The following is a 16691-nucleotide window of genomic DNA, read 5'->3' as shown; positions in this document are numbered from 1 at the left end:
TAAAGGTTTGAAGAAGGATGTAAAAAATAAGAAAAGAAAACTTGCAACATGTAGCACTAGTGTTTTGGGTAAGTGAGGGTTCCAGCACCTACATGTAGCAAATAGCCTGACTCCTGGCTTTATGTGTTGTGGTCTTTGTGCTCAGTAGTCCTTTGAGCTAATCCAGCCATGGTGGCCACATGACGGCAGAGTTACGCGTAGACCCACAGCACAAGGGACTGCATCCCCTACCCTTTACAAACAGTGTGTGGGTTCTTTAACATTCCACAGATTTTAAATGACCAAGTGTTTTGAGAAGGGACCAGAAAGGGTTTACAAATTCGGCATTATCTGTAAAGACTACAAAGTTATACCTCACATGTATGCACACGTCATGGCAAAGGCAGCATTTTCTTCTCAGTCAAGGACCCTGAATGTTGGCCTGGTCAAGTTTAAACCCTGTGGCCTTCTGTTTGGCAGATCAGGGCTCATCTAATTCAGCTGGCACTTAGTGAGCTGCAGTAGACAATTTCTATGACTAATGTAAAAACATAAAGCAGTTTTAATTAAATTTGTCTTCAGTCTGAATTGGTTTAATTTTTCTATTTTCTCTTTTCTATTTGAAGGAATTTTCACTGTCCTCCCCAAGAACAAGGTTTGTTTTGTTGTTTTTCTGTTACTTGACCTTCTTCATGTTGTTTATTAACTTCTATGTTCTACCAGTCACTTGTTACCTCAGGTTTTGTCTGAATGGTTACACTTTAGGCCATAAATCCCTAAGCGACAAGATGCTATTGGAGCATACACTTGGACGTCCTTACATCACACGCATGTCAGGATTTTTTGGTCAGGCACACGTGAGTGCCGCAATGTTGTTAATTGTTGACTGTTGGTTGAATTGGGTGAAAAAAGAGACATGGGCAAAATTTTCCTTGAAATTCCTAATGTAAGCTGGCTCACCAAAATACCAAATGCCCACTATTACCAAGAAATGTTATGAACTGAGAGCAGTGTCTCCATTTCGATTGGCAAGTGAACATGTGAGTGAGCAGCGAAGCTGTGGAGGGCACGAAGAGCTCTCACTTTCTTTCCCTGCACCTTGCTCCTGCATCTCATTTCGCTTGTGACTTCTCTCAGAGAGCTTGCTCGCAGGCTGTTAAGGTTTTCACTTTTGTTAGAGATACCCACACCCACACCCCCAAAAGCATTTGCCAAGTGCTGACATCATCTTTGGCTCCCGACATCTGAGCAAGAGCAGACAAAGTTGCTCAAACTCTCGTCTCTAGCAAGAGTCTTCTCTGGACTTCTCTAGTAACTTCTTATGACGAACTGGTCTTGTAGATGATCGTCGTCTGTAGAAGTTCTGAATTTTCCACAATCCGTCTCAAGGTCTGTCAGGGCTGGTCTCTTTGGGACAGCATTCTTTTCCTTTCCACCATCCGTCTCAAGATACATGGCAGACAGTCTTGTTAGAGTAGGACTCTCTGCTTGAATATACTTTTTCACATGCGCAGTATTCCTTTTTAACTGAACAACCTCAGTAGACTTGATAGTAAAGCTGCTGCCATTCCTGCTAACAACATCATATGGTTCTGGTGCAAATGCTGTGGACAGCTTGTCTTAGTGACACTCTGTTGCCTGGAACCAGGTCTGAATACTCTGCATGCCTCTTCCTGTCTGCTTAAAACTTAGCTTTTACTTTCGTTTCTCCATCTCTGTCTTGTAATTCACTCATTATACAGTCTTCATGGAATTCAAGTAACTTGGTCCGGATTTTCCTTGCAAATAGAAGTTCAGCTGGACTCACTGCAGTGGTGGTGTGAGGAGTCGATCTGTATGCTATCAAGTATTTGCGAACTTCTTTCTTCCACTGTTTCCCCTTGGCTTGCGCTATCTGCAACCTTTTCAAAAGAGTTGGTTCTGCCTTTCCACTTCGCCATTTGCTTGGGGCCATAATGGTATGGTTCTCCTGTGTTCGATACCACAGCCTTCCAAATATCTTTCAAACAGCCCATGTTACTGGTTACTGATAGTGGTAACTCATGAATCATGAAGATTCTCTCCAGACTCTTAATGATCTCCGCATATGTTGTGGAACACATGATCTCAGTTTCATAATATCTGCTGAAGTAGTCAACCATGACTAACACAGAGTCACTGGACAGTAAAGGACCCAATAAATCCAGGGCCAAGTCTTGCCATGGACCTTGTGTTAAGGAGGTTGACTTGATTGGCTCACTCGGGGTGGGCAGGACTGCTTACTAGCTAGCATCCCAAACGCGTTTTACAAAATCCTTCTGTCTCTTTGTCAATCCCGGACTACCATACTTTTGATGACAACCTCTGCTTCATACTAACAATACCGCGATGCCCTTCATGTGCCAGCATAAGGACTCATGGTCTCAACTTGCTAGGTATTACAATTCTGGTGCCATGGGGGTTTTGCTTGCCAATCACACGCAGTTCATTGGCTACAGATATGTACTGCTTGAGCTGACCATCCCTCCAGGTTGTGCTCTTTATACATTGATGCAGCTCACTGAATTCTTTTATTTTCTGCCAACACTTCTTCAATCTCGTGTGTCATCATCGCGTGGCGTAGCGGTTACTGCCACAAATGTGACAAATAATTCATCCGATGCTTTGTGCACTGCCAAAGGACCTGCTTGGTTTTCTACATGCAGTAAGCGTGATAAGGAATCTACAATGTTCTGCTCTCCTGGCAAGTACTTAACTTTGAACCTGTAAGGTTGTAGCCTCAGGATCCATCGCTAAATTCTTATGCATGGCTTGATCTGCTTGAGTATATTATTCGGGCTTCTTTGTCAAAATATCCAAGGGTTTCTGCACTTGCTATTCTGCTCTTCAGCTCATTGAATGCTCTTCTCTGCCATCTCCAAACCTGAAACACACCACTTTCTTTGATAAGTTGCAAACAGGTTCAGCTACTGTTGCAAAGTCTGGGATAAACTGCACATTGTAGTTAGCTAGTGCTAGAAGGCTTCTAACTTCCAAGGCATTCTTCGGCTCCCTTGCCTTAACAACAGCTTTCCCTTTCTCTTCAGCTGGTCCAATGCCCTTGTTTGTTAGCATCAGTCCTATAAACACTAGCTTGGTCATTTAAAACTTTCACTTCTCTGCATTTAGTGTCAGGTTTTTATTTTAATTTTTCCAAACCTCGCTTTGAACTCTTATCATGCTCCTTAGTGGTTTTCCCCTGCACAATTATGCCATTGGAGATGTTTGCAACTCCCTCACAGTCACTAAGCGCTTGCTGAATAACATGCTGATACACTTCTGGGGCTGAACTTGTTCCAATTACAGATGCATATATTGAAACAATCCACACTGTATGATGAAGGTAGTAATGCCATAGGAATCTGGATGGAGCTCTAGCTGATGGTAACCTGACTTTAAATCAAGCTTGCTAAACACTGTGCTTTGGTTGAGGCTTTTGAGTACTTCATCCATGGTAGCTATGGGGTAGCATTCTCTGATTATTGTTACATTGGCTCTACGCATGTCCACACAGAGCTGAATTTCATCATTCTATTTTGGCACCACCACCACTGGACTAACCCATGGTGTCGGGCCCTTTACTGGCTCATTTGAATAATATCCATACAAGTTCCTTGCCTTGTCACAGAGGCTGAACAGAGTGTGCCTGATTAACTGAGCCACCGGGGGTACATTGGGATTAACATGTAACTTGACCTGAACACCCGTTCAGGCTGATATTCTTTTGGCTTGCCCACACCATCAAACACTTTTTTTGTTATCTGACATGATCTCCTCTTTAGACTGCAGCGCATAAACTGGAACATCTAACTTCAACACTCCTAGTCGCCGGACAGTTTCTCTTCCAGGCAGTGCTTTTCCTTCACCATCAATGACAACAAATTCAGCTTGAACTTCATTCTCAGCCACTTTTGTCAATGTTGAAAATGTCCCCAACTTTTATTTAATGGCTTCTAGTTTCCGTATCATAAAGCCTCTTGTCACACTTCTTGGATGCACAGTCTATCTTTGGCTGCTTTAGCTCACTCCATAGGCCTTTGTCTACAACATTAGTGCTCGCCCCTGAATCAATCGCCATTTTCACAACACATCCACCCACAATCACCTCCACTTTTTTAGGCTGTGTCACCGATTTTACAGTGAAGACATACTCATCTTCCTCATCATCATCTCCTCCCTTCATGTATCTCACCTTTACCTTCTCTTTTAGCTCCTTATTGGTTCTTGCTTTGCCGGTCTTGGTTCTGCATTGCAAAGGAAAATGATCAGCGGCAGCCCATGTCTTGCAGGTTTTTCCTTTCGCTACCACAGCTGTTGACGGCTACAACCCCGCTTTGTTTTGGGATCTATCAGTGTCGTGTTGATCAGCCCTGTAGAATTCAGTGTGTCTATAAATTGTTGCTGTTTTCGAACTGTTTTATGATGAATTTAAAGTTACAAAATGCTACACAAAGTCGTTTTGTCTTTGTTGAGTTTACCTAAATGTATTAATATTGGTTTTTACCCCAACATCAAACAAAAACATTTAGCCAATTTCACGCTCCTTACCCATGCCTCACACAACTTTAATCAGTACATGAGACTACTATGATCTTTTTGAAGCCTGATGTAAAAAAAGAGTAGAAGACTCGTTTTTCAACGTTTCTATTGTTACTCACCACCAGTAACCTCATGAGTCTTGAGTTCTCGTCTTGACCATGTTTAATAGTATAAGAAATTACGGCAAAGCATTTTCACCATTTTAAAACAGCATCGGGATACTCTTCAGTTTGGAAACCTAGAAACAGAGCGATTTCTTCCTATAATTGGGGATATATCTCGCAAAAAGTGATTGGAATTGACGGGTTTTGCTAAAGACGGGAGTTTGAGCAATTTTGTTCACTCTTGCTCAGATGCCGAAAGCCATAGGAGACGTCAGCACTTCACAAATGCTTTTGGGGGTACAGGTACACTTGGAATTGAGTGAGCTATTATGATGACGATGCAATCATCTCTCACAAATTGAAAGCTGTAACAGCCTGCGAGCAATCTCTCCGAGAGAAGTCACTTGCGAGTGGCAAGTGAAACAAGACATGAGAGCTTTGCTGCTCATTCACTTGTTCGCTTGCTACTCGAAGTGGAGAGGTTGCTCTCAGTCCACAACGATTATAGCCATTAGCAACGGGAATAATTCCTTGTATGTGATGGATAAAGGTTGTTGAGCAGAGGACTATTCGCCAACAAACCACTGGTCATTAAAAATGGCCCCATAACCCCCTGCTCCAGCAGCAACCGAAGAGATGTGAAAGTTAGGTAGAGGTGCCCACTGTGATGAAAGTAGGAAACTGAAACTGTCCCAGGAATGGAAAAGGTCTCTCCACCAGGTAAAGTTGAAACGGAAGTCGCTGATCAGCTTGATCGGGTGGTCATCCCGTCAAAGGCGGACAACAAATAAATAATTTGACGCAGAAAAGTCCGACCTGGGGGAATCACTTTACAAGCATGTTGTCATAGATCGCCAATGAAAGATTCCAGTTCCCTCCTCGTACAGTGCTGTTTGGAAGACCAGGTATCCAAAAGAGCAGCAATATGGTCAAACTTCTCCTGAGAGAGGCAAGCCCGAAAAATCAGCGAGTCCAACTCAGTGCCTAGGACAGTCAGACACATGGAAGGGCCCTGAAGCCTATCAGGGTGGAGGGGAATACCACCCTCTGAAAACTGAAGAACACAGATATCCAGATTTTGTTGGCAAACAGGAGAGTCAAGAGGGCCCAAGGTATGGAAGTCATCCAAGTAATGTAATAGAAATTGTACTTCATAATTGTGTTTTAGAATCCACTCAAGCAGGTCAGCAAAGGAAGAGAACATGAGAGGAGCTGAGCGTAAACCAAAGGGTAGGGCCAAATCGGTGAAGTATTCCCCCTGCCATTTTATGCCTAACAGGTAACAGTCATCAGAATGCACAGGAATGATGCAATATGCGCTTTCTACGTCAAATTTAGCCAAAGAGTTCCCCGACCATGGGTCATGATGCCATCAATGATATTGTCAACCTTCATGTACTGAACTAAAAATGGGTCTTTTGGAATCCCGTCATTAACACTGTGACCTTGGGGACTAGACGAGTCCAAAATAGGCCGCCATTTGCCGGGCTGGTATTTCTTTGGATTATTCCAAAGAGACTGATGTGAAGGTTTGGTAAAGGAGAGATTGAGAAGGGGCCAGCAACACGAACTTTCTCAAGTTCTGTGATGAGATAGTGGTCAATTACCGAAGGCTGAAAACACACCGTAGGCATCTTTGGCCTTGCCAATTTTAAGGCGAAAACCAAAGCTAAGAGCAGAAATTACATAGACCACCAACGCTTGATTTGGGTGAAGTAATAACTCATGCTGAGGTTTGCAGGTGGTGATTGGGGTAACCCTGGATGGAGGGACCAGTTCTTGATGTACAGATCGTGGAAAGGAGGACAACTTGAAGCCAAGAGGATTCGCTGACATTAACTGGCATTTGGCAGGTAATTTTTTAATCGAAATGGCAGCATTCACCGAAATCGGTAACAAATCATTTGAGGCCTGAACTGAATGTGACATATTTATACTATGTACAGACGTGAACTGGCATTTGGCAGGTAAATCAGTAACAGAAAGAGATGCGTTATCGGAAACGGTGAACAAACTGCCTTCAGATTGAACAGAACATAACGTATTTACACTATGTACAAGGTCCTTTTGACAAGTACCACTATGAGGACACGTGAAAAGAACCCCTCACAGTTGACGCGGGGGTGGCCGCCTTCACACTTCTCACAGCAGTGATGGTAGTGGCACTGACCAAAGGGCCATTGGCAGGAACCATCATTTCATGCGTGACAGAAATTGGACGACAGGGCAGAGGAACAAGAGGCCTGTGGCGAGCCATTTTAGGAGGAGCCTGACTGAAATGGTTAACTGCGAGTAAGAAAATTGTAAAGATCCAGATTCATGCGGGACCAGTCTGTCAGACCAGATGCTGCTGCATCCTTATGAAAGGCAACGTCATAGTGGAGCCAGGCTTTCCCAGGGAATTGGCGGGAAGTCTTGATAATTAGCAGCTTGCATTGAGTGAGATTGTGCCACCTGGAAGGGTGTGCACTGCGGAAGATCCAAGAGAATAATGGTGAAAGTAATGATGTTTGTAATCTCCTGGACCCTCTTATTAGAAGATGAGACCAGAAGTTTGCCATCCAAAAAGGTGTGGGGTTCTGACTCCTGAGCGTTAAGATTTTCTGCCAACAAGTCAGCCAGATCAACAAACTGCCCAGTTCAGATCTTTGTCACCAACGGGATAGGTGAGTATCCAGAACCCACAACAAATGGCCTATTTAGTGATAGCACCGCACAAATAGTAGATGTAACAGGGATGGAAGACCCTAAAAGTGGCAAAGATGAGGCATGCCTGCCGGGAATAGCCAGTGGTCCACTCATGGCACTGCCAGCAGCACACGAAGATGGTGCCCCCACTATAGAAGGGTTGCATAAAGACAAATTTCTAGGTTACAATATGTAGAAATGAAAGAAGTTACGCTGAGGATGTTACCCGATGAATGGCGTGCAGAGGAGGACGATCGAGACGAGGTCAAAGTGGTATTAGAAGACGTTTACAACGGTGTCACATTTCCTGCCGATGAAGATGTCGCCGAAGCTAATCCCGTCGTTGTAGAATGGTTCTGCATCGCCGAGAGAATTCTTGGTAAAGACTCGCTCCGGGCATGATGCACAACACCTTGATATTCTAACGGTCATCTTTCCAATCAAAACTTTTCAGAAGCAACTCAAAGTCTTGCAAGATTCTTCAAAAACAATGTTTTTCCATATTCTCTGAAAGCTTTGCCTAACAAAATGAGAAGAAAATATAGAAAACTCAAAAGATTGTCCATCCTCGCCACGATTTCCGCTTCGGACAACATGGGAAAACGAGACTGCAATATCCAAGTTTTGGCTATGTGGAGGTCAGCGGCTAAAGTTGCATCATGACGTGGATGGTTGCCCACTTCATTTTTGGCCTTCGGAATGACCTGACAGTAAATTTGAACTTGATGCGAACAAAAATAATACTTCAAAGCCTTTCCTTGATACTTTCAGAGGACCACAAATGATAGATCTTTGACTATTTTTGCTTCGAAGCAAGTGAACTGTTGTGACCATCGTTAAACTAATAAACCAGAAGTTAAGATAGAGGAAAACCAAGTAATTTTCACCACTTGCTCCTTTTCAATCATTTTATCGTTACAATCATTTTCAATTGAACCAAACGATTATTTTTGTCTCTTTTCTTTCATTTTCTGCCCGGAACCCACAGGGCATGATATTATAGCCTAATTTTCACACGATCGACCACATTTGGTCTCGGTAGCACAATTGGCAAATCTGTCAACTTAGCATCTGATCTGATGGGTTCGGTTCAAATCCTATTTATTCCTCACGTGAAACGAAAGAACTCGATTTGATCTCAAGATATCTGGAAGTTATTCCGGTCTCACTTCGTGAAATAGCCGAAACAAGCCGAAAAGTCACGAACTTGTATGCTTAATCTTTTCCTGAAACTAGTGCATAAGTTCATGGCTATTTTTCACATTCCAAACTACCTTAAGTCATAGCTAGTGGTTCAATCAGCTAATCCCTCAATGTATGAGTCTCCTCTGATCTGACAGGTCACACAGGTGAGTCGGTTTAAACCCCAGGCAAACCAAAATAATAATTCTTTCTCCCTTGAATAAGATAAAGAATAAATAAAAGCACTCAAAGTGATCTCATCAAGATATCTCAAAGTCATACGGCTCTCGCTTCGTCAAACAGCAAGCTCAAACTGTAAACCTACGGACTTTGCGTGCCCAATCTTGTCTCAAAAAAGCAACTTTGGGATATTCCTGAGCGTCGAGAATCTTTTACTTGACCCTCCACCCAAGTAATAAAAGCAGCTTTTTGGGACAAAACCTCAGCCTCTTTTTCTCCTGAGCACTACAGGCTTGGTTTTAATTTCTTATTTTAGCCAGTGTGAGACATGATCAGGTGCTGACATCTAAGCTGAACAATAACACCTAAAGGCTCACTTAGAAGTAAGGATTCCGCTACAAGAACATTTTGAAAGAAATCTCTAGATTTTCAGAGAATTTTTTCAAAAAAATTCCACATCAATCCTCCTTTAGAGAGCAAATAATATTAATGACTGTTACACTTTCCTCAGGGACATTGAAATATAGCACTTCTCGAGTAAAAAGCCCACTGTTTCCTTGATAAAGACTGTGACAGTTTACAAATGTGTCAAAATAGTCCTCCAACTGTATTTTTTACTTGATGCCTGGCTTTCAAATTAATTCATGTTTTCACAAATGGCCAGATATCCAGGAATAGGTTTAAAGGTCCCAAAAACCTCCTTTTAGTTTGCCTGAGTTTGGACACAGTAATTTTTGTTGTGTTCGTTCTTTAAACAACTGGTTTCCTTCTTTTGTTTCTCAGGAGGATGGGAAGCTTGAGAACAGTATCTATGGTAGGAAACTCAGTGTTAACCTTTTGATTTTGTAAATTAATTTGTATTAATAGGCTCCTTTAAAGTTATTAGCATTTCATTTCATGGCAGTGAGGCCCAGAGGCCACAAAAGTAAAAAAAGAAACAGACATGTATTTTTCATACCATTGTGTTCATTGTTTTTGTCACCTTGACCATCAACTTGAATTTTTAATGTAGTGAGGAGCCTACTAGTGTTTTCTTTCGAGTTTGTTCTCACATTATTTTTGTGTGAGGAATGTACATGAAATAAATCGTATAAAATTATTAGAACAGTTGTGAACGCAATTTATGAACACATAATTGACCAGCTCATAACATCAGTGGCTTCATAGCTTAGTTGGTTAGAGCGTTGCACCGGTATCGCGAGGTCGAGGGTTCAAATCCTATCAAAGTGCTGAATTTTTTTTTTCGTTCATAACTGCGAGGATCATTCTTCATTTGATTATTTTTGTTATGTCAAATTTGATGAAAAGAAGCTACCCACCATATTATAATCTATAGTCAAACCTCTGTTGACAAATGCCTCTTGTCAGCTCACACCTCCCATATGCCTACGACTTTATTTTTTTGTGAAATGTTGAAACATTCCTTCATTTTGTTTTAACTAAAGTTTGCCACATTTTTCTCTGATTTTGTCAAATGTCTTACTATCTAACTTTGTAAGGCTTTTTTCATCATCATGTTTTGGATCAGGATAGGTCAATAAAATCCATCAGTATATACGGGACTGAGGTAAAAATTTTTTCAGAATGACTGGGTTAAAAGACCCTGTTGGGGATGCTTATTAAAACGCACAGATCTTTTCAATTCTTGAACGTATTTTTCTTAATTTTAACCATTGTAAGACATAGATGTAATTGACCATTGAAAACATACATGTAAATGTTCTTTGTCCCTAATAAACCTAGGCTGCAAACTTAATTGGAAATGGAAACACAGACAAGAAGCTTGCCAAGGTATTTTTATTTTATTTTGTTGATAACAGAACTATTGCTTTGTGTATTGCATACATGTGTAGCTCTTATAAACAGCCATAAAGTGCTGCAAAGAAAGCTTAGTTTCCTTCCGTTGTGTGTTTACAATCATGGATTGGGGATCGCCAAAAAAAAATTATTTATAAGGAACAACTCTTCTAGAAATGTGGGGATCATGACGATGTTTGTCAGTGATACATGTAGACCTCAGGCTTTACACCGGTTTCGCTACTTGTCAAATCCTCCATGTTCGACTTAAGTACCCACATAAAAGGCTTGCTGCCTTGAAAACTTGTCCCTGGAAAAACATACAAGAAGATTTTTTTCTGGGGTGATAAACATATTGCATTTACATTGTGCTGTTTGATGGTTTAAAACAGAAACTAATTTGTCACAAGTGGTCTAGAGAACTAGGAGGTAATGAATTCGTCAGATAGCAAAATCAGTTGCTACCTTCCTCAGTTCTATCGCGAGGGTGGTTTCCATCCAATTTGTAACTGTTTTTCAGATCGCTGGACCTTTTCAGTGATATTATAATAGGAAACTTTATCTCAGATGTTTAATTCGTGGACTGCCCTTGTCACAGACGGAACTAAACTCCGGTTAAAAGGCGCCAAAATTCTTGTTCTGGATCCCTACCTGTGTACCAGGATTTGAGTATGCGCCATGATTGGCCTGTTAAAAAAGCCATCGCTGATTTACCAATAAGGTTGAAGGGAAATTCGAAATTCACTTCCAGTAATTTGTAGGCTCCATTGGGAGCCCAGAACAAGAATCAAACTACCCTTGTGCACCCTTGAAAAGTTATGTATAGAATTATGTATAAATTATGTATGTTTGATTCATTGACATTTACGTCAGCCTTATTAAATTCTCTTGTTATTTTACACTCTAGGTAGATGTCTGAGTTACATAGCCATTTATTAAATAACAAACTTTCATATAATTTTTGTCTTCTTAGGCTTCATTTGCTAAACTACAAAACCTTCTGAAATTACCCAAGGCAGCCAGATGGTGCTACTTTGAATGGTTTTACTCTAGTTTAGACAGGTACAGTTTTTAGTAAGGAGTCACAGCTTGCAGTGTCAGTTTGATTGTCATATTACCAGTCATACATCGAATCCCAGTAGTGCTTTGTTCAAGCCTCTCTTTGAACACAATCGCAAGCTAGGGTTTGCTATGTGGTCTGGAGATAAATTAATATTAACACCAGACTTAAAATTCTTGCCTAATTCCTGAAGGGCTGATTAGTGATAATCTAGGTGGTAAAATGACAATGGTTTTACCTTCCTATACAGCACATAGATTGTTAACGGTATCGGTATTTGTGTCATCATAGCTGGCAACCTTCCTATTTCTAGACAAGAAAACATCACTTGGCTAATGGTGCTGCTAAATATAACTCCCTTTAATGGTCGTTTCTTTCCTTGTCTTTTCTTTTCTTTTATTTAGGGTCTTATTTGAAGGCATTAATGACTTTCATGTTTGCTTGAAGGAGTCATTTCCAAACTTAAAGGTTGGTGTTTTCTTTTTCAATTTGTTTCATGGTTAAGTTAGTTCTCTTTGTGTAATCAGTCAGTCGATGTTCGGTCCATAACTTAAGCGTAAAAAGAGATAATTTACTCTCCCTCAATTACTCTACTGTAACTTATGTCGATCCTTTCGTTTCCATTAAAAAAACAACAACGAAGTGTAGTATGACTGTGCTTTTTCGTCTTGGAGACGAGAAGAGAGATGAACCAGGTCTTAAGTGGCTGTCCACCTAAGAGCGGTCCGGCGAGTTTGCAATCGCCCGTAAACCTTCCCTTTATTTTTTGTGGGTGAAAAGGACTTAATGAGGAATTATTAAAATCGAACTAATTTTTTTCAAAATCCTATTCTGTGCTTCGCTACAGCACAAAACTTCTTTCCTGTCTGAGAGCGCTTTTTCAACCTTTTTCGAAGGCCGAAATTCAGTAATTTTAAAAGCCGCGCTTCTTCGTAACGGATAAATATCGCTAAATTCTACATAGTACAATGGATTTAGCTGCAGTTGACTTGTCCTTTAACGGAATATGGAATAATTTGACCCAAAATTAAATTAAATTAATAAAATCAAACACAAGCCTCTTCGCGGTTTTTTTTCGCCCTTGACAAATTCTTCCAAAGTAAAAGCTAAAATCTCCAAAGCGGTAAAAAAAATCACAGGTAACATGCACTTCACAGCTAAGATCTTACCTTATTCTGTCCGAAAATAATGTCAAAGGTGCGGGTATCGTTCTGCGTTGGACGTGATGAAACGTTTTTAAGAGCCTCTTTTCGGCATTATTTGCATAGATTTGCCCGCTTAACGGTTCACACACAACGACTTTAATTTAGTAGATATTTTCTCAGCAGCTGAGAATGTTGTTGTGTATCCTCAAAATAACGAACATATGTTTTCTTTTCACTAGCCTTTTTAAGTTTGTATAAATGAAAGCCGAAAAAAATGTCATAAACTGACATTCTTGATCAACCCGTCGGATATGCAAATCGTGCTTGTTTACAGCCAGGTTGTCCATTTCAGCTATGTTAAAATCTCAAACTCTGTACGGTTATTAACTTCTTCTCAAATGTAATCAATCTTCAGCTTGGAAACTCAGCAACTGGATACCCTTTTTAAAATAGAAATTTATCTCATATTCCATTTGAGTTTCTTTTTCCGTTTCCAGCATTTGACATGATTTGAATTTGAATTCCCCTTAATTTCTGTAGCCGCCCATCCGCTAGCCTCGAATTTGCAGACACCACTAGGAGATTTTGGAAGTTTCTCGGTTGGCGGCAATTTTTACAGTCTGACCCCGACACTCTGTCACTTTTTACACAAGTCTGTTTTCCCTTATGGTCTGGATATCGACATTCTGTGCGGCCAGTTGGATTACCCCAGTCCTTCCCTAGGTTCGCACGATGTATCGGACAAGCAAACATTTTTTCACCTTGTTGCGCAGTTTAACCAAATACCCAGCCCGCTGCAAAGTAAGTTCGCTCTCTGTAATATTTTCTTTCGTTAAGTGACAACGCCTCGAATGAGCCGTAATAACGCTCACCTGTTACATTGACTAAGAGGCATCAACTTGCTTGCTCCTTTATAAACTCTCCAAATCCGCTTTCATTGCGTGACAACAATCCTAATTAGCATATGACCATGAAGAAAACCCAAAAGGAAATTGAGCTGAATTCAGTCTTTATTAAAGAGCCTTTGAGTTGCTGAGACTTCAAACTCAAAAAGGGCTTCGTTTGAGCAGAAGTGAATTTTATTCTTTACGATTTTGAAAATTGCTGAAATCGACAACCCGCTGTAAATGAGCTTTTAAATTTGCATAATGTACGAGTAGATGAAGAATTCCTACATGTATTTTATGACATTATCTGCCGGTTTGCAGGCCTAAGATGGCTTACAAAACAACAAATGTGCGTTATTTTGACGAAGCATACCAAAACAAGATTCTGCCCCGTGGCAAAAATATCAGCCTTATCATATGAGTTTAATTGTAGGCGCCAAACCTGCAATTTTAGGTAAATGTCGACAAAAGGAGCTCTCAAAAACGCTTGTTCGCGTCCGACGCAGAATGATACCCGCACCTTTGAGTTTATTTTCTAACAGAATAAGGTCAGATCTTTGCTGTGAAGTGCATTTTGCCCGTGATTTTTGTACCGCTTTGGAGATTTTAGCTTTTACTTTGGAGGAATTTGTCAAGGGAGAAAAAAAACCGTAAAGTGGCTCGTCTTTGATCTTATTAATTTTATTTAATTTTGCGTCAAATTTTCCAAGATACCGTCGTAGGACACGTCAAATGCAGCTAAATCCATTGTACTATGTAGAATTTCGCGACATTTATCCGTTACGAAGAAGCGCGGCTTTTAAAATTACTGAATTTTGGCCATTGAATAAAGTTGAAAAAGGGCTCTCAGACAGGAAAGAAGTTTTATGCTGTAGCGAAGCACAGAAAAAGATTTTGAAAAAAATTCGCTCGATTTTAATCATTCCTCGTTAAGTCCTTTTCACCCACAAAAAATAAAGGTAAGGTTTACGGGCAATCCCAAACTCGCCGGACCGCTCTTAGGTGGACAGCCACTTAAAAAAGAAAAAAAGAAAGAGCAAAGAAAAAAAAGGTCACGAATTTGGGGCATCTGTGGTCAAATCTCTTCCCTAACCGACATATTCTCAAAACGAAAATTGGTCCCTGACGTTCTTCAGAAATCTGCCTTGATTTTCTGTAAGCAGGACACCGGCCTCTCTTAGACGAAAACCTAGTGCAATTAACGAAATGGTGTCTTCTTATAGAGAATTTATTTTGTTGGTAGGTTATTCATTGTTACTTTTCCTAATCTGGCTGTATAGTAAATTATTTCCTGAAGTCACTTCTCTCCACCTGAAATGTAGTCTTGCGAGAATTCTCGCGGGTTATTTCTGGGTTTTTAAGAGCTAGGCTGTGATTGGCTTATAATATCCTTCGTCTCAGAAATCGTTTTGCGCTTCGGGCTCGGGTAGGGAGAAGCGACCGCCGAAATATGTCTTCGTTGGAAGGCTAACTGTATCATTGTATGTCCAAAACGTGAGATTGCACAGGGATATCTTTTCTTGAAATAGTAATACATGTTTGTGAGTTGCACAAATGCCACAATAATGTGACTTTATTCCCATTGTTTTCGTTTATACCAAGACTCACAAACTACGGAGAGCAGAATGGAGAGAGATTAGACGTCTAATGGGAAAACCACGAAGGTCAGTTTTAGATATGTAACGTTTAAAACACTAGTAGAAGTGTTTTATGAGTTTTGAAAAACGAGGCGTACATAAATGTTTTTAATACCGACAAATCGGGAGTTTATTTAACAGCTTAAAAATCGTGTCTCTAGGTATGTTCCTTCTTCTTAAAAGCTTTGAGTTTTTTTATGATTTTTCTCGGGAAAACCGGAGCTAAAACCTTAACAGTGTTTTATGAAATTTAAAACACTCATTTCCCGCGTGAACTTGTCAGTGAACAGTATGTTTTCTAAAGAAGGCGGGCTATATTGACTATCCATAATTCATAACAAGAGTGAAAATCCCAAGTCCGCAATGTATTTCCCCGCTTTTTTTGATTTACCAGCTTTTCATATCTATTTAACTTTATTTGAGACTTTGTTTATACACCTTACACCTTTGTGTGGTTGCGTCAAGAAACACCTTTCTCCGGCAACCGTTGCACACTGTAACAAAATACAGTCGAAGCTCTCGTAAGCGACCACTTCGGAAATTCGAAAAAGTAGTCATAACTAGCACTGGTCGCCTTCGAGAATGAGCTCTCGTAAGCCACCGCATGGTAAATCAATGCAGGGTGGTCGGTTGCTAGAGTTTCAGAAACTCATTAATAATTCGTAAAGAAAAAAAAGGAAATTAATGTTTAATGAGTGTCTTTATATCGGATATAGACACGGCTAAACTTTACGTCCAATTTTTTAGACGATTAGCGCAGTGTGCAGTTTCATTAGTATTGATTTATATGAATAAGACTGTGAGTGGTCGCATACAAGAGCTTAAAAACAAAGGAATAGTCCAGTTGGGTAATTCCAAAAGTGGACGCGGTCGCCTACGGGAGCGGTCGCAAGGACAGCGTCGACTGTAATGGTGAGACAGCAGAGTTAAGTCCACGAAAAGAAGACTTGCCTTCAGCCTCTACTTGCGCAACCGCTCAACGATCTTTTCGGGCGTATTGGACATGTGTGGTGATAAAATCAAGAATTTGGCGATAAATGCACCACTTCGCACATCTAAGTTCACCACACTACTTACAACGAAACAGCGAAGTGGTCCATATCAAGTTTTGATCATTAATGTTAACTTACTACTCTGTGTGTCGGTATCATATAATCAAGAATTTCATGAAGAATACAGTTAGACATAATCGTGCAGTATTAAAGAGGCTTTTTTTAGGAGTTTGGAAACTTCTTTTGTAAAAGCACTATACTAAATTTCAGTGTCATTTTATATGACGCTTTACTTGATAGGTGCCTCACGTTCGTTGGCAATCGGTGGTTCTTTGGCTTGTTTCACAAAGCCTGCGAATACAACTCTCTTTCCTTGCTCCTCACCGCTGAGGATGTTTCGCGGGAGATACGTCTGCGTTTTGCCCTAAAAATTCGATACTGATGACGTAGATATGTCCGGAATCTGGTCAACGGGCACTGATT

General features: G+C 40.6%; 1 protein-coding gene across 1 annotated transcript in view; it reads left to right on the top strand.

The window, feature by feature from the left end:
- LOC140940481 (protein lin-9 homolog) overlaps positions 1 to 16691 on the top strand; it is a 40227-nt gene that overhangs the window by 7492 nt on the left and 16044 nt on the right. Inside the window, exons 5-10 of the mRNA XM_073389455.1 lie at positions 606 to 634; positions 9474 to 9504; positions 10434 to 10481; positions 11461 to 11549; positions 11952 to 12015; positions 15182 to 15243. Of these exons, the coding sequence (XP_073245556.1) occupies positions 606 to 634; positions 9474 to 9504; positions 10434 to 10481; positions 11461 to 11549; positions 11952 to 12015; positions 15182 to 15243 (323 nt within the window). The remainder of the gene's footprint in view (positions 1 to 605; positions 635 to 9473; positions 9505 to 10433; positions 10482 to 11460; positions 11550 to 11951; positions 12016 to 15181; positions 15244 to 16691) is intronic.

Source organism: Porites lutea, chromosome 6 (assembly GCF_958299795.1).
Source record: "Porites lutea chromosome 6, jaPorLute2.1, whole genome shotgun sequence".
In the NCBI taxonomy this organism is placed as follows: Eukaryota; Metazoa; Cnidaria; class Anthozoa; order Scleractinia; family Poritidae; genus Porites; species Porites lutea.
Note: the sequence above shows the minus strand (reverse complement) of the source record. Positions and strands in the feature narration are given on the sequence as shown.